Source organism: Maniola jurtina, chromosome 3 (genome assembly GCF_905333055.1).
Source record: "Maniola jurtina chromosome 3, ilManJurt1.1, whole genome shotgun sequence".
NCBI lineage: Eukaryota > Metazoa > Arthropoda > Insecta > Lepidoptera > Nymphalidae > Maniola > Maniola jurtina.
The window spans coordinates 10,195,826-10,221,190 of record NC_060031.1 but is presented as its reverse complement, the minus strand read 5'-3'; the positions used below and the strand labels follow the sequence as shown (position 1 = coordinate 10,221,190).

The window sequence follows — 25,365 nt, the reverse complement described above, 5'->3', positions numbered from 1 at the left end:
AATATTATGTACCTGCATAAATGAACTAAGTCTCAGACATGAAGTTGGTTTGCTAAACATGTTTGTTTGCAGTTGGTAGTTTGTGGATGCTTCGTAGCAGAACTAGGTACCTAGTTCTACATACGAGCCCGAAGTAGTTACATTATGTGAACATCAACACACCACATTGAAATCTGTTGCACATATTTAGGGACACTCTGAGTAATTGTTAAATTCAGATTCATGAAAATATTTTAATGACGATATTGGCTAAACAATTTTATTATTCAGTTAGACATGTTAGTAACTGCCCGCGACTTTATCCGCGTAAGTTTCGGTTTTGCAAAAATCCCGAAATTTTTTTTAACTTTCCGGGATAAAGTTAGCCTACATGAGTTGTTACTAGTAGTCCACTCATCCCTCATATAGATAGGTAGTTAAACCTACTATAAGGTAAGTAGGTATACATTAAATTTTGTTGTTCACTTTCTAGGAACCTTTTTTCAGTCGCACAAAGTGTATGCACCGCATATTTAGCATAAATGCGAATTGCGATGCTTTTTATTCAGCAATTGAAATAAAGAGTCAGACGCTCAAAGCGTGGCTGTGTAGAGAGTTAATTAATTTAAACTAATGAAAATGCTCTGCGGAGTGTCTTTGACTGCAGATGTACGTGGGAAGACAAGGCGAATACGTGTAAAGATTATCGACGTGAAGTAATTTTAAGTTTTAGTTAAGTATAGTTTTATACATGATGAGATTTTAAATTTTTTTGTCATAACTTACTAACAATGTTATGTACCTCTCACACGCCAAGGGGCACTGCTAGAGATCTCTTAAAGAGATATGTGCTGTCCACTTTTTAACTTCACTTCTTTATCTCTTTATTGTTATAACTTTCTGGTACAAGTAAAAAATAAATAAATATAGCCCACTCACAGATTTAAAAAACTATTTGGAGTTCTGTGAGCCTACTAGATAATGCCGGTAACTTCCTCCGCGTGGATGTAGCTTTTTAAAAATCCTGTGGGAACTGTTTGATTTTCGTATGAACGTTAAAATCGGTTATCGGTTGAGTCTTGAAAAACTGGCTGACATATCAGAAACACTTTCGCATTTATAATATTAGTATGGATGTTATGAAGACGCTAAGACGAACGAAACTCATAGGTATATTACAACATTTTGGCTATTATGAAGAATAACTGACATACGTATACCTATATAGGTAGGTAATAAAAAATTCTAGCATTTTATCACTGTTTACTAAAGAACTAATTCACCACACGTTCCCAAAGAGATGTTGAAGTAGATTCAAAAGCGCTATTTATCGCTCCAACCACTAACTGCACAGGAATTTTCGTCTCTTTGGCTGTTAGCAGCATTTCCGCAACAACCAGGCCTTTCGGAAACTATTAACGCTTTTACATCCGTCCCAATTCACAATTCCAGGATTTGAAAGATTTTGAATTTTGCAAACAGAGAAATTGAAATGTACAGTTCATTCGCATAGTGTTTTGAAGTAGGAATGCTGGGATTGGATTTTCCGTAGGTATAAAATTTAGTCTAGATAGACCTCTATCTAGTAGAAGATTTGTATTGTAAATAATTTGATTTGTATACATCAAGATAATAGTTAGAATATTGTTAAACCTGTGATATTATTAACGTCTGTAATCATAAGTAAGTCATAGTAATTTAATATTCATAATATACATTATACGACAATCACAATTCAAATGATTTTTTTTTTACATTAACATGGCACAATAGTATTTGTCCCATCGCCGACGAGGATGCAACTAGCTTCAGACTATTTCCTCCTCCTCGCTCAAGATACGTACAATCGATGTATAATTCTCTATGTAAGAGACAAATAGGTATATTAGTCGTTGATCACTGACAGTGCACTGTCGGCGAGAACTCTTTCTGATCGCAGCGACAAGAATCAAAGAAAAAGCTCGTTCAGCGACGCTCTCTTGGCGGTCAGAACACTCGCGCAGTTTCCGCTGGAATGAAATTATGCACGTTTAGGTCTACTAACCGAGCGACTAGTGCGAGTACCTAATCGCGGTCGCTCGCTTACTCAACAAAAACTATCTCACTTACAAAAAACTATCTCAACTACACACTCGCCAACTCGCTTCTAGTTTTTAGCTCAACTCGTGTCTAGCTAATCGTCGGCGGTCGAACAACTGCCTGTGTCATGTATTATTACATCTATCAACGGAATAGCAAAACATATAAAACAATACCAAATAAACTTACTTCTCTTTATTTTGTTACTAGTTGTTGCCCGCAGCTTCGCCCGCGTGGATTGGTCAGATCCCCTTTAGCATCAGGATTGAGGAGTTGGACTCCAAATTTTTTATGAAAGAATGTCGCAAAATTCCTCTATCGATTAAAAAAGAAATGACGCAAATCGGTTCAGAAATCTCGGAGATTTCGGTGTACATAGGTAGAAAAACACAACTCCCTTTTTGAAAGTCGGTTAAAAAAGTAGCCTATGTTACTTCCTGGTCAATTCTCTACTTGTCTGTGAAAATCCCGTCAAAATTGGTTCAGCCGTTCCCAAGATTAGCCTTTTCAAACAGACAGACAGACAGACAGAAAGACAGACAGACAAAAATTTTAAAAACGTGTGATTCGGTTATAGTATCGTTCAAATAACCATATGACCTTAATATGCGGTAGTTATTTCGAAATTACAGACAGACACTCCAATTTTATTTATTAGTATAGATGAGGAGTTGGACTCCAAATTTTTTATGAAACAATGTCGCAAAGTTCCTCTATCGATTAAAAAAGAAATGACGCAAATCGGTTCAGAAATCTCGGAGATATCGGTGTACATAGGTAGAAAAACACAACTCCCTTTTTGAAAGTCGGTTAAAAAAGTAGCCTATGTTACTCCCTGGTCAATTCTCTACTTGTCTGTGAAAATCCCGTCAAAATCGGTTCAGCCGTTCCCAAGATTAGCCTTTTCAAACAGACAGACAGACAGACAGACAGACAGACAAAAATTTTAAAAACGTGTGATTCAGTTATAGTATCGTTCAAATAACCATATGACCTTAATATGCGGTAGTTATTTCGAAATTACAGACAGACACTCCAATTTTATTTATTAGTATAGATATAGATTATTTAAAAAGGTATAACCATAATTGTATCACAATTCATCCTTTTCCTTATAAATAAAGTATGGATCAGGGAAATAACAGTTTAAACCAAAAATAAATGCAAAGTACTAACCTTTAAGAGGAAAACCTATGCGAATGACATTGACGATTTCCCCTTCAAACTAGCAATTTCGACATGTCATGACCCTCTATTGACAATTAATCAAGCAGACATTTCAATCTGCGAAATTTACGCGGACTTTTAGTATTTTGACGTAGGAGGGTAAAAGATCCAGTAAATGAATGACTACCCTGACTTTGACCTAAAATTAAGATATATGAGAATCGTTCTATATATAATTTTTATATTTTTTTTTATCTGTGTCTATACACAGTAGGTATACACTCTTAAATTATTTAAATATCAAAAACGCAAAAAAATGCGTGGTATTAATTATTATAAATTATTTTATTTAACAAAAGGATAAATTGCCAGTAAATGAACTGGGAATTTCAGTGAATGAACAAACTCTATCTAGTGCATAAACTCTCGATTCCTATTAATAAATTCTTAAGTATATTTTCGGCTTGGAATTTAAAAAAAATGTCAGATTTTCAGTTTTTGACTTATTGTATATTTTTTTCTACATTTTGCGCGATAAATCAAAAACTCTTTTACATAATAATGCACAAAGCTGATGTTGCACTTCCAGCGACTTGGATGCAACAAGAGCGTTAAGTTTCATTTTCTCTGTAGTCATTTGGACTGTTTTCCAGAAAATTTAGGTGACTTTCAAACTAAGATAACTATACCAAAGGGGCTAATATCATATGAAAGGGCTCTATTATACATTCTAAAACAGGTTTGTTATCTTAGTTTGAAAGTCACCTAAATTTTCTGGAAAACAGTCCAAATGACTACAGAGAAAATGAAACTTAACGCTCTTGTTGCATCCAAGTCGCTGGAAGTGCAACATCAGCTACTGAATGTGTTAAGAGTAGTGAGAATAATATACCGTAACACAAGTGTCTGATGTTATCAGATTTGTTCCTTTGAGCCACATGTTCTGATGCTTTTTAGACAATCTAAGATCTCTCATTAAGTGATCCAAATAATTTTGATTGAATGGTCTAAGTTGAGATGTAAAAAAGTCACTACATCGTCACTACCTTCTGAAAGTTCTTGAAATGGTAGATTAGAGGTACTGGGTTGGGGCTGAGGTACAGATTTATCACCAGAAGTCAGAATCGTTCAAATTGCAGACTGCAAGTTACAATAGAGCCGCTTGGAACAATTTTTTTTGCTGTTTCTTCTGGTAATATTCACAACGCAGAAATAATAATCATCATGGTGTTTAGATGGTTCGCGCCAAATTATAAAATTTTTTTTTAGTAAAAGTAGTTAACTATTCTTATTTGCTCATAAACGCAACGAGGAAATACAGCTTCCACATATAAAAATTGGAGTCCAGGCCTTGCTGTTAGCTGCTAATGGGTTCTCAAAGTAGCCCGAGTATGCTTGTTTTACTGGGCACAAAAGGAAAGAATGAAAGGAGCTTACCCAGTACATCTTAAAAGATCCGTTATAGATACATGCATCCTGCCATGCCTTACCTATGCCAGCCAAACATGGGTCCAGACAAAGAATATAAAAAGAAATAGTGACTTGCTAAAGGGCGATGGCAAGGTGCATAAATTAAGCAAAAAATATTCAAAGTGAGAATTGAAGACATAAGAAAAAAGACAAAGCCTACAGACACCTTGAGACATGCCCTAAAACTGAAATGCAAATGGTCATATTGTATCGATTTTTACAGATGAAAGAAGAACAGGTAGGTAGACCGAAGACGCGTTGGTCTAATGCTATTGTGCAAATCGCGAGAGAAAATTAGCTTGATAGTACCAAAGACAGAGAGAAATGGGGATACCCAAGAGGGATCCATATCCAAGAAAGAAGAATACCAGAATAAATATAAAAAAAATTCAAAAGAAAAATAAAACCGACTTCAAAATCACAAACACTAAAAAGTAAAAAATAATTTAAGTTATTGTGGTTTTTGAAGTCGGTTTTATTTTTCTTTTGAAAATTTTTTATTTCAAAATTTTTAGTGGCCCCACTGTACTATAATAATGTGCCATGCCCAGCTAAAACCCTACTGTTTACTAAGCAATTACACTGATCGCGAGCAATTTGCTCTTATCCATTGAGGAGTTCTGTTCTCCATGTCAGAAGATATTCATCAGAACTTCATCAAATTTATATGGGACCACCTGCAAAGTATACCTAGCTTTTCAAAAAAAAAAAATCCAAATCGGTCCAGGCGTCTTTGAGCAATCGGTGAACATACATTAAAAAAAAAATTGAATTTGCTCTTATCCATTGAGGAGTTCTGTTCTCCATCTTCAAAGATATTCATCAGATCTTTACCTTTATATGGGACCACTTGCAAAGTATACCCTATCAAACAAAAAAAAATCCAAATCGGTCCAGGCGTCTTTGAGTAATCGGGGAACATACATAAAAAAAAAGATACCGACGAATTCAGAACCTCTTCCTTTTTTTAAAGTCGGTTAAAAATATACTAAGATTTACTAACATGGTGTTATACCACAGAGTAGCAAACAGAGGCAAAATTTATAACTATTTTGGTAGGGTTGGCACTGGAGGATACAATTTAATTAACAATAGTTATTTGTTCAACAAGATGGTAAAGTTTGTTTTTGTTGTGATTGCCTAGTTTAAATATCGATCTTTAAATATCGATCGATAGATCTAAATATCGATTTTGAACGAAATCAGTCAATTTAGAAAGAATTATAAATGGTGCCAACTTTTTTAAATTTTGGTTACAGTTTCCTATTTTGTGATCCCAGGGAGCTCTAAATATCGATTTTGAACGAAATCGGTCAATTAACAAAGAATTTCAAAATGGCGACGACTTTTTTAAATTTTGGTAACAGTTTCTTATTTCGTGATCCCAGGGAGCTCTAAATATCGATTTTGAACGAAATCGGTCAATTAACAAAGAATTTCAAAATGGCGTCAACTTTTTTAAATTTTGGTAACAGTTTCTTATTTCGTGATCCCAGGGAGCTCTAAATATCGATTTTGAACGAAATCGGTCAATTAACAAAGAATTTCAAAATGGCGTCGACTTTTTTAAATTTTGGTAACAGTTTCTTATTTCGTGATCCCAGGGAGCTCTAAATATCGATTTTGAACGAAATCGGTCAATTTACAAAGAATTTCAAAATGGCGTCGACTTTTTTAAATTTTGGTAACAGTTTCTTATTTTGTGATCCCAGGGAGCTCTAAATATCGATTTTGAACGAAATCGGTCAATTAACAAAGAATTTCAAAATGGCGTCGATTTTTTTAAATTTGGTAACAATATCCTGTTTTGTGATCCTAGGGATCCTCAGATATTGATTTTGAACAAAATCTATGACAGTTCAAGAAAATAGATTTTAAACACTATTTAAATTATTATCATTAACATTAAATTAAATGAAAACACGACGCGCGACGTGTACTGCAGCCCCTGAGCTTGAGCACAGGCCGAGCCGGTATAAACCGATTTCTCTCCGTACGCGACGTAGCGCCTGTGCTCACGCACACACGCGCCTCAAGCTTGTAGTAGTGTACCTATCGTAGCGCGCTTGTATGAAGCTTTGACTCTGTTCGCTACTCATGTGGTTATACAACGCAATACCACACTAACAAACACTCGTACAAACATACAGACAAGTATATACTCACACACACTCACACACACACATGGACGCACGCACACGCACTTTTGAACGGTTTGAACGGAACACGGTTTTGAAATTGAAATTGAAAAAAGTGTAAGAATTTGTAAGAAAATATTTAAAAAAGGTATATCAGCCGGTTTTTTATTCCAGCTCTTAATACATGTAATAACGTCCAATCTGTTCATTTACTTGAGCCTTTACCCTAGTACCTAATTATATCGACCGCCCCATATCAAAACAAAGTAAAAGTCATTTTTCCGAAAATCGTTTTATGTCATAAGCCTAACTTTCATAGTATGTCCCGTTGTATTGTAAGGACACCCACATTAAAGTAAAATTAAAAGCTAGTAAGTCGCTTTGACCATTTTAAAACATAGTAAGTCTATGAACTGGCTAGGTTTTTTATAGATTAATGCGCCTTACTAAGTTTTTCAAAGGAATTAGATTAAATAAAATAAATATCACCCATTATCTAAATACCATGTCAAAACAGTAAATACTTAATGATGCATTAAAACTTAAAAGTAAGATAGGAAAAGTCAATGACCTCTACATGTCAACTGTTAAATATGGTTTGCAAGGGAAATACTTTGCATACTTACATAATGTTTTTAGGGTTGCATATCTCAAAAGGAAACACGGGACCCTTATAGGATCACTTTGTTGTCTGTCTTTCTGTCCGTCTGTCCGTCTGTCGTGTCTGTCAAGAAAACCGATAGGGTATTTCCCGTTAACCTAGAATTATGGGCAGGTAGATAGGTCTCAACTCTCATAGCCCAAGTAAAGGAATAAATCCGAGAACAAATTTCGTGATACTAGATCAACGGGAAGTACTGTATAGGTTTTCTTGACGGACGGACGGACAAATGGACAGACAACAAAGTGATCCTTTAAGAGCTCCGTTTTTCATTTTGAGGTACGGAACCCTAAAAAAGAAAGTGATGCACATCTAATGAATAAATGTGTAGGCCAGTCTTCACACTAAAATATTTAAACCCCTTTAATTTAAAAACTGTCATAGCCTAGTGGTTAGAACGTCCGCCTCCTAATCGAAGGTCGGGGGTTCGATCCTGGAATCACGCACTACTAACTTTTCAGTTATGTGCGTTTTAAGCAATTTAATATTGTATATCAAATCTTTGAAAAGAGCAACCGCCGAGTTTCTTGTTGAAGACTACGGCCTAAACTTCTCTTGAATTTAAACCACTTACTAGGTTTTGATCTGAGAAAGAAATTTGACATTAATTGACAAAATTGAGAGACCTAAGCTTGTATAAGAACACAGAAGTGTCATAATTCGTGTTCACTTTGCCTAACGTCTCTCGGAGAGCAGAGAGAGATTTAAACTGTTTCTTATAATTATTGGCCATATTTCAAATGCGAAAGTGTGTTTGTTGGTTTAATATTCAATCACGCTGCAACGGAGCAACCAGTCGACGTGGTTTTTTGCATGGATACATTTAAAGACCTTGAGAGTGACATCTCTCTCCGCATCGTATTCTTTATTGCTGAGGGTTGTGACCTCTTTCCATTATTCCTACATCTAATGGTAGGTTTTCTTGGGATGCGATGAGTTCAAAGAGCCTACGGAACTCGACTAGAAAAACGAGATTTTGACTCTTAGGTTTAACGGTTATGAATTAGTTATTATTATCAGTGATAAAATTGATTAGGGCTGCCAGGTAAAATGACATTTATCTCGGAAAATCAAAGAGTTTCCACGAGATTTTTTCCAAGTTTTCGCTACTAAGTACATATATTATGAAGAGGAAAGGTTTGTTTGTTTGTTATCGATAAACTCTGAAACTACTGAACTACTTGCATTAAAGACATAATCATCAACATCAACCGACAGACGTCCACAGTGAACATAGGTCTTTAATAGGGTCTTCCACATGCTACGGGTTTGCGCCGCCTGAATCTTTGCGCTTGCGCTTGACGACAATCATGCTTTAAAGAAAGCAATGATGAGGTCCAAGTTGGAGCACGCTTACCTGGAAGATGCCTATTCACTCTTGGCTTGCAGGTATCTATGGTATATATGGCAGGAAACACGGCCGCAGAAATGGCGTTCCAACCTTTAGGCTCTCCCCATTGCCCGCAGCATGAATCTGAGCTTCCTTATGATGGTTATATTATGTACATATAATATCTCATAAGAAATCTCTAACACACAATCCAGCTAAGTAGGTCCAATTTCAAAAAAAGCTAGCTAGCCGACAAATCTAACTCAGTTAGGCAGCCTTCGGGAACCTTCGAGATGTCTCTCGTCCAAAATTCCTCAATGCTTGAAGACCAGTCTTTGAATAGTGCATGATGTCAGTGATGAAAAATGGATCCGAAATATAGGTCTTTTTTTGTACACAGGAAATGCCTGACGCATACCCCTCCGTCATGTGGGACTTACACCAAACTTGCACTACTACGAAATCCATTTCGGAACACGGCGCCCGAAACGAGGCGCGCTATCTCCTAAAAAACATAGGTATAATACCTATTTAGAACACTTACTATCTGTCATCATAATCTATGACAACCTCCGAGTATTTACCTGGTAAAACCGTAACTTTCGAATAAATTTTAGTATATAAGCAGGCTTCATTTAGAAATGAAAAAATCCCTATTTTATTTTTCAACGATTATAAACACAACTTTCATTCAAAAATAATAAGCTTAAATTCATTTTAAATAATATTTTGCGACGAAATGACGCGCACAGTCCTTCCGCCATGACAGTCCAGTGGACACTGAATTCCATAGAGCGCCTGCAAGAAAATAAATAGCACAGGAAGTTTTTTGGTTAGTTTTAGATTATTTAAGAAACGAAAAACATTTAGTATAAAACTAACAGTTAAAATTGATTGCTAAACCTAAACATATCATTTTCTGGAGGTTGGCTTCGAAGTATCAAGATGTTAAAGAAAACTTTTACAGAACAAGTTGCGAACAGCAATGTTTTCAACTTGGTTTTTTTTTTATTGGGATAATGTATACTAAATAAAAAGAGGCACTTATAATCTTCACAAACTGAAGTTTTTAATTGCATGTATTTAATAGCTGTTAATGCTTTAGAAAAATAAACAATTTACTTCAAAGTACAGCATTTTTGCGATTTGTCAAATAGTAATTACCTTAAGTAAAATTCGTTTCTAATTAAAAATAATTGGCATGAAACACTTAACTCTCAATAGCGGGCATGCCTACCACTTGGCCGAAATTTAACTGTATGCGATTTTACTTTTGGAATTTAACATTTATTGTAAAAAAGCAGGAGTTTTACTAAATATAACAATCCAATTAATTTTATGGTCCAGTTGTTCGCAAGGACTGCTAAGTCATGGCGAATAACGTTTTAGCTACAAAACGTTTGCTATAAATTATTTTTTTAATAAATCTTAAACTTAAAAATAATAAACTTTAAAAAATATATCAGTAATTGTGACATAGAGGAATACAGCCAGACAGTTTCATAGCCATGGTTAGTAATAGGTACTTATTTTTTTTTTAAATTGTGGCGTAACAGATAACAACATATCTAAGTAGTTGTTAAATTTATTTACTAAAGTATCTAAGTTTCTTTTTTTTTCATTAAGAATTACTTCTTCACTTATGAGTTTTGTAAACAGGACAGGTAGGTCAATTTCCTGTTAAACAAGCACATTAAATTTCACTTAAGAAAGGCTTTTGATTATGTGTTTCCTTACCTATGACATTTTCCTCTACTCAAATCCTCAAATGATGCTAGAAACAGAATTCACTTGATGCATTACGAGAACTCTTCAGTGTCCCATCCCCTGTGCTTGACCTGGTTGATGATTGCAGGGCTGTACAGCACATAAATGTTGTCTTATAGGCGATCCTTATTGATCCAATCTTAAAGTCTATTTTTGAACAAACAGCAAGCCTTACTATTTGTACCGCAAACGAATCAGTCAATATTGCCAACGAAGAAATCTAGACAGAATTTTAAGGATCGTTAGGTAGGATAGGATTAACTACTACGCTATTATACAAGTATAAAATTAAAAATGTATAACACCCCCGACAAGTGAAAGTTACAGTAACTAGAAAAGAACTGATAACTTTCAAACGGCTGAACCGATTTTCTTGGATTAAGTATAGCTAAGAACACTCTCGATCAAGCCACCTTTCAGGCTTTCAAACAAAAAAAACTAAATTAAAATCGGTTCATTAGTTTAGAAGCTACGATGCCACAGACAGATACACAGATAAACACGTCAAACTTATAACACACCTGTTTTTGGGTCGGGGATTAAAAACACACATGATCATTCATTCTTCAGATATCACATTATCTGTGATGAATATTATATCATCATACTATCAAGCGTAATGTGTGTGAATTGTGATAAATATTAATTACTAATACTATGGTATACTAATATTATAAATACGAAAGAGTTTTGTCCGCTACCTTTTCACGATCCATCTGTTAAATCTATTTAACGAAATTTCGTACAGAGATAGTTTGCATCCTGGGAAGGCCATTGGCTATATAAATGTTTGAATTTATAAATGTATGAAACGCGATATTATTTTCGATTAGTATAAGACATTGTACGTAATAATACAAATGCAAATGCTGCAGCATCCATGCTTTTTTAATACAATAAGGAAACACGTAGCTATTCCATCGACTCGGAGGCGCAATGCGCACTTATTAAATTTAAATCTAACACCCTTACAAACTTTTATAGCACGTACAAACTGCCCATAGGAAAGCTTTTATAGCGAATTGCGCGGAATAACGCCTATAAAGCCGACTTTTAGTGCTATTGCGATATTTAGGAGTGTTTACCTTTGTTTAAGATGAAGGTGTTTGGATTTAATCCAACTTGAATATTATTTAATCGCTGCACCATATAGTATATAAAACCATCTTTCTGTAGTGGTACCTGATTAAAAGCTTTTTATCAACTTCCAATTGTCGGATTGAGTTGTGGAGACAAAGGTGGTTTGGATGACAATAGATAATTTTGAGCGAAGCGAACATTTGAACTCTGTGATGGAATATGGCAGGACAGTCGAGTTTGGACTCATTTGCCTTGCTTTTATATTTTTCAAAAATACATTCACAAAAGCCTGATGATGAGGGGAATAAAAAGTGACTAGACCTCCCCAATGGTATATATAGGTCACCTAGCTTAGGTGGTCTTATTTTGACTTACATATTTTGCTTTTATAACTAAATTTCAATCCTTTTTAGTTAAAGAAAGCTTTGACTTTAAAAACTTGTTTTTACATGTGATTTATCTCCAAAATAGTTTACTTAAACCAATCGCTGGATACTACAAGATACTTTGATGATGCAAGTGACGTAAGCCTTACTTAACTCGAGCTTTACTTTTTACTTGGAACTATTTTAAACTAATAGTGTCAATAAACACGCTCAGCCTTTTAACAGTTTGCGAAGAGCAGATGTTGGCTTTCTCGAGATGTCTGTATCACCATAAAAGGAGCGCCAAGAAGTACGTGCGTCACGTGAGAAAATCGTAAAATGTTAATGTTAATGACCACTCTGTATTATATCGTGCTCTATACCTCGTGCCTATCTTTGACATTTTTATTCGATTACAAGTCAAGCTTGGTTATTATCAACATCTGATAATAGCTGTACAAACCTAAGAGTCGAATGAGATCTATAGACCGCACTCTGACTTTGCTTAGACTTAAGACAGAGTTAAAACGACACCGATGTATATCTCTCACATAAATCTGTCTCGTTTTAACTCAATCTCAACTCTAAGTAAAGTCAAAGTGCGGTCTATAACACCCATGCCCTTAGTCGTGTTGTATGCGAAAAGATCTGGGAACCCACCACATTATCATCCCAAGAAAACTTCTACCATTATGATGCGATGAATGGAAGGGCGTCACGACCCTCATTAATGAGGAATAGAGAGGGAGAGAGGAGAGAGGGATAAGTTAGCCTTTGACTGCGATCTCACCTGGTGATAAACGGAGTGATGCAGTTTAAGATGAAAGCAGACTAACTTAGGTCTTGGAATGGATGTAGCAGTTTCATTAAGCCCATTACCACTTATCGGTTTCTCAAGACCGGACTACAACGTTAGGAATACAAACAATTAAATAGGTACCACTTAAATTTTTAAGTTAAGCCCGCTCTCCTTAATGAAATTAAACTTAACTTTAGTCCCTTTAAAATATATCCTCTTAAAAAAAATAAAACATATTAGATAAAACTACACAAAAGCTTCACATTTAGAAGCGACCATATAACTGCTTTCCACTTTTCCTTTTTGTTTTAAATAATGTTTATATTTAAGTATTACGTTCCCAGTTTAACCTCCCGCCATAATCCCTCAGGAGAGTGAGTGGTCTCTCTGTTACGGATACTAATACAATGCAATTAGTTTTAGTCCAATTTATAGTTTCTATTTATTCCACTCTCTAGTTACTGGTATTTTTTCTTTTTAATCCGACCTCGTTGGAGAGCCAAGCTATAGAAGCATAAATAACTCTCCGTATTTTTATTACGAACGGCAGAAAACAGGTCGGTACAACAGGAATACCAACGATAGATTTTTAGGTAAAATCATAATAACCTAGTCTACAATTTACATAGTAACAACTGTGTCACTTTACAAACAGTTCTTACTGTAATCGTTTTTTTTTTCAAATTATACCCTATTATTACAGTTAAGGTACGCGTAGGTACGTGTGTGTGTGTGTGTGTGTGTGTGTGTGTGTGTGTGTGTGTAAAAATTTAATTAATTTTTAGTGTTCGGTATGTAAATATTTAATTTTGTTCTATGTATTGCTAAAGTGTGTGGATAACAACACAACTGTGTTGTGTGTTGAAAGAATGTGCTTAGAATATAATTCACTCAGACTTGACACGGCTTTGCAAGGATAACGAGTCAGCGGCCTAATTATCCAGAGCCAATGGTTCTAACTCATACCTACAATCACATAAGAATGTTATGGCAACTAGTTTTATAAATTCGAATTTCGATAGCTTTTAAAACTTGCTCCATTTCCCTGCAACTCGATCTCGGGGGAGTTTGAAAGGTATCAAGACTCTGCTTATGCAGGTCAACAAGAGCTCCAACTTGCAAAGTACTATCGATTATTAGTTCAGTCTGATTTATAGGTTACGAATAAAATATACTGTGGAAACTGTAAATTGGAAGTTTGGAGATTTTTACTGACAAAGCCTGGTTAGTTGCTGCTTACCGAAATTGGAGCCCGAGGCTTTATGCCTGATTGCCCGATTCCCATGGTGCGTGATTGTGCAGATAATCACACACGGCTGACGACCATGGACAGCCAAGCACCCCGCAAAAGGCTCGGACGAGGACGACGTATCTGTGCTCTTCCCCCGGTGGGAGGTGCGGGACATCACGCACCGTGGGAAGGCGGTGCAAAGATACAAAAAACTGATCTGCTAGCACAAAACTTTGATGCAATCAAAGCGAAATTCACAATGCTTTCGATCCAGAAGCTCTTGTTTTCTAAAATAACGGCCACTATATAACAGTAGGTACCGCTAGACAGAGCATTTTGATGACAAAAACTACGCTACTTAGTTTCAATAGATACAAGTAGTCCAAGAAATTACAACTAGGCGACTTGTGCAGGTCATAGACAAAGGATTCAAAAATCCGCTGAAAAGTTTTTCTATAAACACGCCTCATTTTCAGATTGCTATTATACTTGTTTTGCACGCACTCTACCACCCTCCATCCCTCTCCAATCCCTCTATCTTATAAAATTAAAGCTTAACTACATCGTTTTAGCAAAAGCATTTTATAATCACGAGTTTTAGTAACATTCAAACAAAATGAAACATTTCCAAGGATATGAAAGGACGGGACCCGATGCCCGAAAAAGTCAAACCAATAACAGGTAAACTGGGAAACAAATTACAACATCCGCTTCCCGGATGTAACAAGGGCGATTGTCAAAAACTGGGCAAAAAAATTAATCGAATATAGCTCTATCATCACTAGGTACACTTATTATAAAACAAAATTCATCTGCCAAGTTTGTCTGTCTGTTCGCGCTAATTTCAGAGACTACTGTATGGATATGCATATACGGCTTTCACCAATGGAAAGATGAAATTCTTTGAAAAGGTTTAAATGTATAATTTACGAAGGTAGTGTGAATCGGCCGAACTATGATAAATTGTCAAAAAAGTTTGGCGAAAATCGCGCTTCTCTAGAGCTTTACTAACGAACGATAACTGTTTGATATAAAACCATGTTCTATGGAAATGTATTTCTGCTGAATATGTAAATAGGAGTCACAATTTAAATAGAAGGTAGATACCTATTCATTTTTTTCATCGGACTAGATATCTAATTAAGTAAATGACATTTTTATAAACATCAAACGCAGCTTTTATTTGTTTGTATTATAATGAAATAAGACGTTGCCTCAAATAAATGATACTTGATAAAGGACATGATTGCAGAGGACTGAAAAACGTTCAAGTCAGAGCAACAATGACAGATGAAATGGTCGGCATAAATTACGACATCTCTCGAGCCGGGCCCTTGAGGGTACTTGTCATAATAGAGCCGTCCCGCTAAATGAAACGACAGCAATTCGTTTTATGGTTTCCTTTTTTCTTATTGATTTTAGTGTTATAAAATTATAATGAACGACCGTCGTACACCGAGACTTCGTTTTGTTTGTATGGGGTTTATTTTAGCGTTTAAAGTCTAGTTTTGACCCCATCCGGGCGGCACAGTGCCGAATTGTGTCGCGAGCTGAGTTCCTGTGGAAAAGGATCCCGTAATGGATTCCAAACTAATTAGGCTTTCTACGTTTTGGGAACCACTTTGTATTTTAACTCTTACTCAATAATCTCTCTAACAGGTTGTTTCAAAGTAAACTTCATATAGTAAAAGATTCGGTACAACTTCAATTAGGACAGAATGTCATCTTGAGCATTTTGTAGAGGTTTATAATTGTGCAGTTAAATAAATAAATAATAACAATCACTGCATAATGCTCATAACCCTTTATTTATTTTATTCAGTATAAAAATGACATGAGGTCAAATTCTTCAATGTATCGCCACAAAAGCCTACGCCGCCACCGCTACGATTGCGTAGCGGCGGCGTAGACTAGCCGTAGCAGGTATTAGGACTAGAGAGATAACCAGCCCTTAAGATTTCAATGACCATCAACTTAGTTGATCTTGATTGTCATTGTAAAACTGAACAAAGGAAATAATTTGATACTTTCTTTTTGAATTTTATAAACCTTGCGTGAAAGCTCTTAGCTTTATTACTTGTTCCACTTAACTTTCTTACTTCTTTTAAATTATATTCAGCAACAAAGTACAGGATTTCCTACCCTTGACTTCAGAGCAGGTGAAGGCAACGCTTGGAGTATTGAGGTCATTGCTAAGGGCTCTTCAATTCGATAAAAGATCTACGTTTTGCCGACACAAGGTGAATGAAAAATGGGTTGAAGTTTGAAGCCTTAAAATACCGAAATGTTACCGACTAGTAGAAAACCCCAACCTAAGTTGCATAGATTGAATCAGTAATAGTCTAAAGGTTAAGAAGGTTAGGTCACCTAGTCGGGGGGAGCCACGGTTCGATCCCGGCACACACCTCTAACTCTTCGTTGGGGGAAAAAAGTTGGGTAAACTAAGGTACAAATGGTTAAACGCTGAATTCAAACTTAATATTTTAGTTATATTCAGATGTTACCGTGTCTCTGAGGTAAGAAGATTTACTGAATGAATGCTAGAAACATTCAAAAGTAAACAATAAATTATGAGATTTTATTGTTGTAGAGTTTGAAGACAGAATGTTTCCATGACGGAGAAATATGCAATCATATTGCTTAAGAATTCAGTCCTGTAGGAAAATGTTGGCTATCGGTACATGTAATGCAGTTCCGCATATAAAGTAGGCAGGGTAACGCCGGTCACGTACTTTGCTGTGAAATGGAGGTAGGTGTTGCAGATGCGACCAAGGATAAATGTTATACGACAACTAGGACTGCGAAATACAAATGAGCACGTCGTGGCATAGTTGCGACGACGAATATCTAATGTTTACTCTCGATAAACTGACATTTCACCGAGATGGTAAGAGGTGATCAAAAGGTACATTAGCAATATTCTCTACTTTCAATATAATGTACCTCCCCGTATACCTGCATGATCGATGATAGGACGTCAGCTAGCTTAAACGGTAACATCGTGAGGGAACCTGTTTGCCTGAGATTTCTCCATAATGTTCTTTAAAATATGTGGTCTTCCAATCAGGACTTGGCCAGCGTGGTGGACTATGGCCAATCCGTTCTCATTCTGAGAGGAGACTCGTGCTCCGTAGTGACTCGATGGTATGTTGTTGATCATGATGTACACCTACCAGATAATGATAACAAGTGTAAATTAAAAAATTATAACACCGCCGACAAGTGAAGGTTACAGGAATAACTAGAAAAGAGCTGATAACTTTCAAACGGCTGAACCGATTTCCTTGGATTATAGCTAAGAACACTCTCGATCAAGCCACTTTTCAAACAAAAATAACTAAATTAAAATCGGTTCATTAATTTAGGAGCTACTATGCAACAGACAGATACACAGATACACACGTCAAACTTATAATGCCCCTCTTTTTGGGTCGGGGGTTAAAAAATGAGTTTCACTTTCTTTAAGGTAGCTATAGAATAGTATAAAATAGAATATATTTTTAGTCAAATAAATTTTTACAATTAAGTAATTATTTTAATTTATATAATTACAATTTTTTTTACTGTTCTTCTTTATTGTGTTAGGTATTTTATTGGTTTCATGGGTATAAGTTTTTGATGGTTGTTTTTAAAAATATTTTCTGAAAATTAACGTACGAATATTTCAGTTCGTCACACCAATGGACGGATTGGAAAAAAAGAAATTGATAAAAAAGCAATATACGTTCAGAAAACAATTTATAAAACTTTAGTCTCTCGATCATAAATCTGTTGGCTGGAAGGCAATAACTCAAAATTGAATGACATGCAAAAATGCTGTCGGATTTTACAAAAAGCAAAAATTAATAATGCTTCGCTTGTTTACTCTATTTGCTATCGCGGAAACAGTTTGAATGTACGGAAAACATTTACAGCGAAGAGAACTTTATTTCTTGTTTTAGAAACGGTAAGATAACATGCCTACTTGGTGGATTTTTAGAACTTCATAGTTCACACAGCCTTAGTTTATCCAATCGACATCGGGTCACTCATAGAGAGAGAGCCAGCGAGTGCCAGACCTTCGTTATTTTATAAAATCTGTAAGTTTCTCAGCGTATCGTTTCAAGGAGGATTGATAACCATCCACTCACCGCAACCTCTCTCTAGCGACAAACCGGCCCGCTCCGACGTCCCAGGAGTGGCCCGATTTGCCTCCTACTCCTTCGCCAGTCTCATACCTGGAGTGGGTTCCGTAACACTCAGGCACACAGAAAAGTTAACTGCCTGGTTCTGCGACTTGAATTGACCTTTTTTCGTCAGGAAAATCATTTTCATGGAATTTTCATGGAAAATCAAATTCATGGATCTGGCCACGGGGGAGCACAATGGTTATGTCGGACTCCTATCGACTAAATCCTTACGGAGTTCCATCCCACAGCTGACACCGGAGCCCAAGGGAGACTTGAATTGACCTGCTCCAAAGTTGGAGCAGACTTCAATTGACCTGCTCCAACGGATCCACCTCAGCTAAAAGCAAATGTGTAACTTATTCGCTTCACGTAACAAAACGTACCTAGTAGGTAGGTATAGGTGCCTACCAGATAGTGAATTAATGAGGCACAGTTCTGTTGGCTTATTCAGGAGCTGCACAGAGCAAATTGACAGTGATCGGTTTGTATTTACTTAGCAGCAGTGGCAGCAGGCAGCATTGTATAGTTCGTTATTCGAGTCGGGATATTTGATATTTCCCGATCCGTGTTAGCATCGGATCCAGTCCAAGAAATCGTATATATATTATTAGAAGCTACCTGTATACCAAACGTCAAAATTGGTTGAACGGATGAACCCGTAAAAAGCTAGCAGACAGACAGACAGATAAACATACTTTTGCATTTATAATAATATTAATTGTTACTGTCTAGTATGTGTATGGAATAAGTGAAATTAATAGTTGGTTGGCAAATAGTATGGAAGTAATAAGTTGCACATCGACCAAGGACAAGTAAGTAGGTACCTTCCTAACTAGCGTGAAAGTAAATTAATTGAAGCATTTCTATTTAGCAATTGCAAACAGGGCACGGAGTGTGATTGGTTGGTAAATGACGGTGTTGCGGCTCAATCTAATTAAGAGGTCGCGTTGATTGACACTGAACATTAACTGATCTAACTATGTTAACTGAAATAGTGTGGATAATTACGAATAGTGGATAGACCGTGGTTTGTGAGTGGCAATCACAGAGTACTTTGTAAAGTGGCAATGTTGGCTATCGGTCTGATAAAGAGGATGTGGATGGGACTTAACGTTAATTGCATCCCACCTATGACGCCGCCGGATACAGGTGGCACAAGAGCGTTACGTCTGGATGTCCTTATAAGAAACCAGGGGCATAAAGGGTCATAGAGGCATCTCACTATCATATCATATCATCAACTGATAGACGTCTACAAGTGGACATAAATCTCTCCTAGGGACTGTTACAATCTACATGTCACAGTCTTGCGCGGCGCCTGAATCTAGCGGATGTCTACGTTTCGTTTCTTGTCGTCTGTCCAATAGGGATGATGACTACTAGTCAAATCAGTGACTTTTTATCAAACGTCAAAACGCTAGTAACGGAGCTTCGGAGCTTGTATGAAATTCACAGATGTGACATCATAGGCATTTGACATACATGGACGTACTTTTTTAGTTAAATCGATAATTCAAAATAGTTAGCAAACTTAAAACTAACATTGAACGTGGATTTTACGAATTTTGGAAGTTTATTCTATATATAGTATATTCTATTTAATGACTCCTAATAAACAATTTATTTTAGACATAGGCATCATCCCAATTCATGGGAGGATCTGTCAACGCTGCGCTTTTCGTTCCTAGATCGCCATTCTGGCACATTAGGACCCCAACGTCTGCCACTTCAGCTTCACAACCCGTTGAGCTACTCTGTTTCTCCAAGAAACTCCAAGCATAACTCATTCCATCGTCCACTCTGATCTTACTTGCATAGTTAGCGACCTTGTCCATGATCATGGGTCCATATTATGTCAATACTGGCAATACGCACTATTCGAAGACTTTGTGGTCTACAAGCACTGTGGAATTTTGGACGAAAAGACATTTCGAAGCTTCCCAAACACAGTCCAACAGGCTTAGATTCGGCGGTTAACGCCTGCCTCAAAATTGGACCTATCTTGTAGGTTTGTGTGTCCCAGATATATAGTACATACTTCTCTATAATTTCGAGTCCTGAGCTATCAGCGGTTACTGAGTGGGTTATTACCCACTAAGTAAATAGGTATTATAAATTCAACAAGTGATGTAAAGTCACACGCAGAACAAGAACAATTATGATGTGTATGTCTATACAAGTCGATGGTCTGAACAAAACCTAGTTAAGTTTTCGTGAAGACCTTCAAAAAACGTAGTAATTTTCATGTGATCAAAGCAAATTTTACGGAAAATTCTTCCGTAGGAGTTAGCAATAAATAACCGCGTAGACTCTTCGCGTGCGTTGTTTCAAAAACATAATCACGTCTATTAAGCTCCACAAAACATAGTAGGTAAGCGAAGTTAAACTTGCTTATTTTTAACTTGCTTTTTATTATTAGAGTCCGTTTTAGGATTGATAAAATTCAATTAAAATAAATATTATACTTTGAGAAAAACATATTTTTATTTTTATTTTGATCCTAAAACGGACTCTAATAATATTTATTTTATTTTACAAAAAACGCACGTAAATCTAAAAATTGAAGTTACTTGTGTAGAATAGGTACCTTCTTAATTAATACGCTCTATTACCTCTAGATTCAGGCGGCGCGTGACTGTGCGACTAGGCGTCTATCTGTTGATGATTATGTCATAAAAGTCATGGCAAAGAATTGTCTTGTACTCTTCTATTGAAGCCAATCACAACGGTTATCCTTCATCCAAGGGTCTACATTTGTTACAAACATGCCCTAATTGGTCTTTGTCTTGCAAACAATCAATAGGTTCGTTAAGAAAAAATGCCTGTTTAATTGCATTAGAGACAGCTGAAACGACAACGCCGGAGCTAGAGGGAGGGCTTAAATAATGAAATCATTATTCTGAACACGTCCGTATGCGATTGGTAGTGCGGTGGAAATGTTCGCTAGTCGCTAGTTTCACAAAAGTAAGGCGTGCCATTGCACGTTATCGTGGGTCAGTGAGCATCGTGTAGGAAAGGAACAATATTACAAACAAAATACAATAATCTGCTCACCTCTTACCTACATACTTTTCAAGAGATAGCTAAAGCGCGCGACTTCAAATCACATCAAATGGAATAAGAGTCAGCCAGCGCGTGCCAGATCTTTATCTAGTATAGTCTAAACCTTTTTTTTTCTCTCTCTCATCTGGCTTTACAAAGATTAGCCAATGTCAAGTTTGTAGTTATTTGTAACAAGTTAGTTAAACTATACAAGTATGGACCCGTCTGTGCCGGCGTTTCCGACATACGCACGGCACCCCCTTAGAGCGCTTTCCAGTCAGTTTTAACAAAAAAAAACACCACAAAAAGGCAGAGCACGCCCGCCAGCTAACACCAACACAGACGAAGTCCTAGTCTGTACTTACTAATAATATTAAAAAAAGTTAAATTTTGTAAGTTTGTTTGTAGGATGTAATCTCTGGAACTACTGAAACGCTTTTGAAAATTTTTCACCAGTAGAAAGCTACATTATTCCTGAGTGGCATAGGCAATATTTTATTTTCAAAAAAAATTGCGATCTCTACGAAAATTCATGTAATACCCGTGCGAAGCCGGAGCTGGTCGCTAGTTATTTTACAAAAGCTGAAAGTTTCTCTTAGTATTGTCCTCAGCACAGGAAGGAGCGACCAGCGACTACGAAGTTTGGATCATGGTGGTTTTGGGAGATAACAGGTAATAAAGGTGTAAAAAATCTTACGTCAAAGTATAAAGTCTAATTTTTTTTTATATTTTCTCCGGTATAGAATTAGAAATGTTATTAGAAATCCGTCATGTATTGCCAGACGCCGATGGGACGGCAATCCAACATCAACGGGGAGAGACGAGGCGCAGATCCGACGGCAGATTCTTCGAGACACGGAGAATTGTACGAGTAGCTATGTCTTCCCAACTCCGGGCTGCTACTGAGAATTTCTGAAATTGTCAGGCTTTTAGGCTGAGATCTATAAAGATCTTTGCGCACCCTAATACCACCTCAATATCCTTTTCAAGGCCCGACCCGGGACTAGGAACCGGGACTCCAGTGACTCTACCTAGGTATTAGAGCAGCATCCCTATGGGCATTAAGTCCTACCACTTCGCCTGACAGAACCTAAAAGACCCTTCACACTAATATTTCTCCAGCGTAGGCGTTCGTTGAACAAAATACGCACCGCAGACCCCGCGACGCGACATGTAAATAGGTAACTACCTACCTACAATCGCAAACGTTTGGAGTAATTTTTATAGTTTCGTAGCCGAAGGGTGCCAACGGAACCCTATCAGGTACTAAGACTCCGCGGCTGTTCGTTCGTCAAAAGATTTAAAAAAAGAAGAAAGATTACAAAGATTAGCCAATGTCAAGTTTGTAGTTATTTGTAACAAGTTAGTTAAACTATACAAGTATGGACCCCACCTGTGCCGGCGCTCGCCGACACACGCACGGCACCCCCTTAAAGCGCTTTCCAGTCAGTTTTAACGAAAAAAAAACACTCCAAAAAGGCAGAGCACGCCCGCCAGCTAACACCAACACAGACGAAGTCAAAAAAAAAAAGTTGACCATGGAGGAAGTTAAGTTTTTTTTCTCTCTCGTCTGACTTTACACTGATTAGTGATTAGCCAATGTCAAGTTTGTAGTTATTTACAAGTTAGGGAAACTTCATGTATAAGTATGGACTTCGTCCGTGCCGGCGCCCGCCGACATACACGCGGCGCCCCTTTAGAGCGCTTCCCAGTCAGTTCCACCACCAATGAACACCAGCAGAACACAAAAACCGGCCATTTTTAACAAAAAAAAAAACACTCCAAAAAGGCACAACACGCGCGCCAGCAAACGCCACCACGAACGAAGTCCTTATTATTGATTAGACACTAGTGACACTAGTGTCATGGTGTCATTTGTCAAAGTCAAAATCACATTTAGCAAAGTTCTTGTCTTCAAAAACAAAATAGTTTACAACAAAACTTAGATCAGATTCAGAAATATTTTTATAATACTCTATCGGTTTGGCCTCCTAACACTTTTACCTAAATTTCTTATAGATTTAGCTCACGTCCTGGTGCATTTATATTAATTTGAATAATGGTGCGACGGCAGCGTGAACCAAGTTCTACAGAGGATGACATAGTAATCGGTAAAAATAATTGTTTTGTTACATTTTGCATGTTATTAAATGTAAGAATACTTATTGACATTTCAAATTATCTTAGACACATCACCACCAAAGAAGCACAAGCGGCACAAACATAAGAAACACAAGAAGCGAAAGATCGACAATACCTACGACAGCGATACCTCGATCGATGTGGCATACGAAGACATTATGGACAAGTCTTACAAAATGAAGTCGAAGAAGGATGTGCCTAGTACTTCAGCAGCTGAACTTCTAAAGGCCCAAGCAAAGTCGTCGTCGGATTCCCGCAAATCAATGCCTGGGTCAACATCAAGTACTCCTCCAAAGGGTCCTCCTAAGAAGAAAAAAGTTAAAGGTCGTGATAGTGGCACTTCAAGTGAAGAGGAACGCTGGCTAGATGCTATTAAGTCTGGCAAACTTGAAGAGGTAATATCTAATATTTTCTAATTAAAATTAACCTTATAAAAGACCTAGATCAATACAATCTCTATAAAATACTGACTTGAACCTGTGTTTTTACCAGGCCGAGTTCACTTGAAACATCACAAGAAACATACTTTTGATAGCACAACCGTTTGATGTAACAGCACTTTTGTAACTCTTATCTCTTATAAGAGAAAGGGTAGAGTTTATAGAGACTGATTATTAGATTTAAGGCTGCAAGCTGAATCACATTTTATTGTCACTCCCGCGACTTTGTCTGTGTAGATTATGCAATTTTCAAACCCTATTTTACCCCCTTAGGGGTTGTATTTTCAAAAATCCTTATTTAGTGGATATCTACATCATAGATTGATAGATCCATCAGTGAGCTTTTCCTTTTATATATTTAGATAACAAGAGTTGTTATTCAAACATCTTTGTGGCGTGATCCTTCTCTACCTGGAAGGTACTACAGAATTCTGTAGTTTATACCATACTAAATTTTAGGGGACACAATAAATTGCTAAAATCAGAATAAATTCTTAACAAAGATAAAAAGTAAAAACGTAGCTGGAGATACATTTCAAAATTTTATTATATTACAGGTAGATGAGGAGTTAAAGAAAATCAAACCAAAAGATCCCAAAATGATGACTGCTAGACAAAGAGCGATGTATGAAAGAGGCACAGATAAAGAACCAAGTCCAGGAGGCGAAGTGCTGCTTGCATTACCATCAGGTTATAAAGAAAAAGTCATGACAGCGGAAGCTATTCAAAAAGCTGCAATAAAGTCTCAGAAACGAAAACAATTAGCTGATGAAAAGAGGGAAAAAGATAAAAAGAAAACAATGGATCGTCTTCTCAAGAAACAAGAATCAAAGAATCTTAAAAATGCTCAGAAAGGAAAACCAATCAGAAAACAAGAGCCAATGATTGTGTATAAAAATAATAACAATGAAATATCACTGTCCTTACCATTGGGTATCCCATTTCCATTAGAAATAAAACCTCCATTAGATCCTCCGAAACCAATCACATGTGGTGTAAATGGATGTAACAATATCAAAAAATATAATTGTTCTAAAACTGATGTACCTTTGTGTAGCTTGGAATGTTATAAGAAAAATATGTGTATAATAAATGTTCATTAAATTTGAATGAATGTTGATTTACTTATGTAGCCTCATGCCATAGAACCTTTTCAATTAAGAAATTAAAAGAACAGAAAAACGGAACCCTTATAGGATTACGGTGTTGTCTGTCTGTCTGTCGTGTCTGTCAAGAAAACCTATAAAGTACTTCCCGTTGACCTAGAATCATGAAATTTGGAAGATAACTATACCAAGTGGGGTATCATATGAAAGGGCTCTACCTGTACATTTTAAAACAGATTTTTATGTAAGTATAATAGTTTTTGATTGTACCCTATAGTTTTCTTGACAGACACGACGGACAGACAGACAGACAGAAAACGAAGTGATCCTATAAGGGTTCCATTTTTCCTTTTGAGGTATGGAACCCTAATGATGGTAAAAATACCCTAGTACGGAACCC

At 36.6% G+C, this 25,365-nt stretch overlaps 1 protein-coding gene across 2 annotated transcripts; it reads left to right on the top strand.

The window, feature by feature from the left end:
* The first annotated feature begins 1,553 nt into the window (after nt 1-1,553).
* LOC123880434 (INO80 complex subunit B) lies at nt 1,554-24,969 on the top strand. 2 transcript variants are annotated; one of them, XM_045928571.1, is made up of 5 exons: nt 1,554-1,564; nt 13,215-13,224; nt 23,303-23,388; nt 23,465-23,814; nt 24,417-24,969. In XM_045928571.1, exons 3-5 carry the CDS (start codon nt 23,337-23,339, stop codon nt 24,960-24,962), a joined length of 948 nt encoding a protein of 315 aa, XP_045784527.1. In that variant the 5' UTR covers nt 1,554-1,564; nt 13,215-13,224; nt 23,303-23,336; the 3' UTR covers nt 24,963-24,969. The 2 variants fall into 2 exon arrangements, with proteins under 2 accessions (XP_045784527.1, XP_045784519.1); XM_045928563.1 differs by lacking the exons at nt 1,554-1,564; nt 13,215-13,224 and having other exon boundaries at nt 23,153-23,388.
* Nucleotides 24,970-25,365: the final 396 nt, after the last annotated feature.

Excerpts from the sequence above, each read along its gene's own strand:
- LOC123880434 (XM_045928571.1), top strand. The coding sequence starts at position 23,337 with ATGGTGCGACGGCAGCGTGAACCAAGTTCTACAGAGGATGACATAGTA. Across the intron at positions 23,389-23,464 it reads AGAGGATGACATAGTAATCG|ACACATCACCACCAAAGAAG; the intron begins GTAAAAATAATT and ends AAATTATCTTAG. Across the intron at positions 23,815-24,416 it reads AGTCTGGCAAACTTGAAGAG|GTAGATGAGGAGTTAAAGAA; the intron begins GTAATATCTAAT and ends ATTATATTACAG.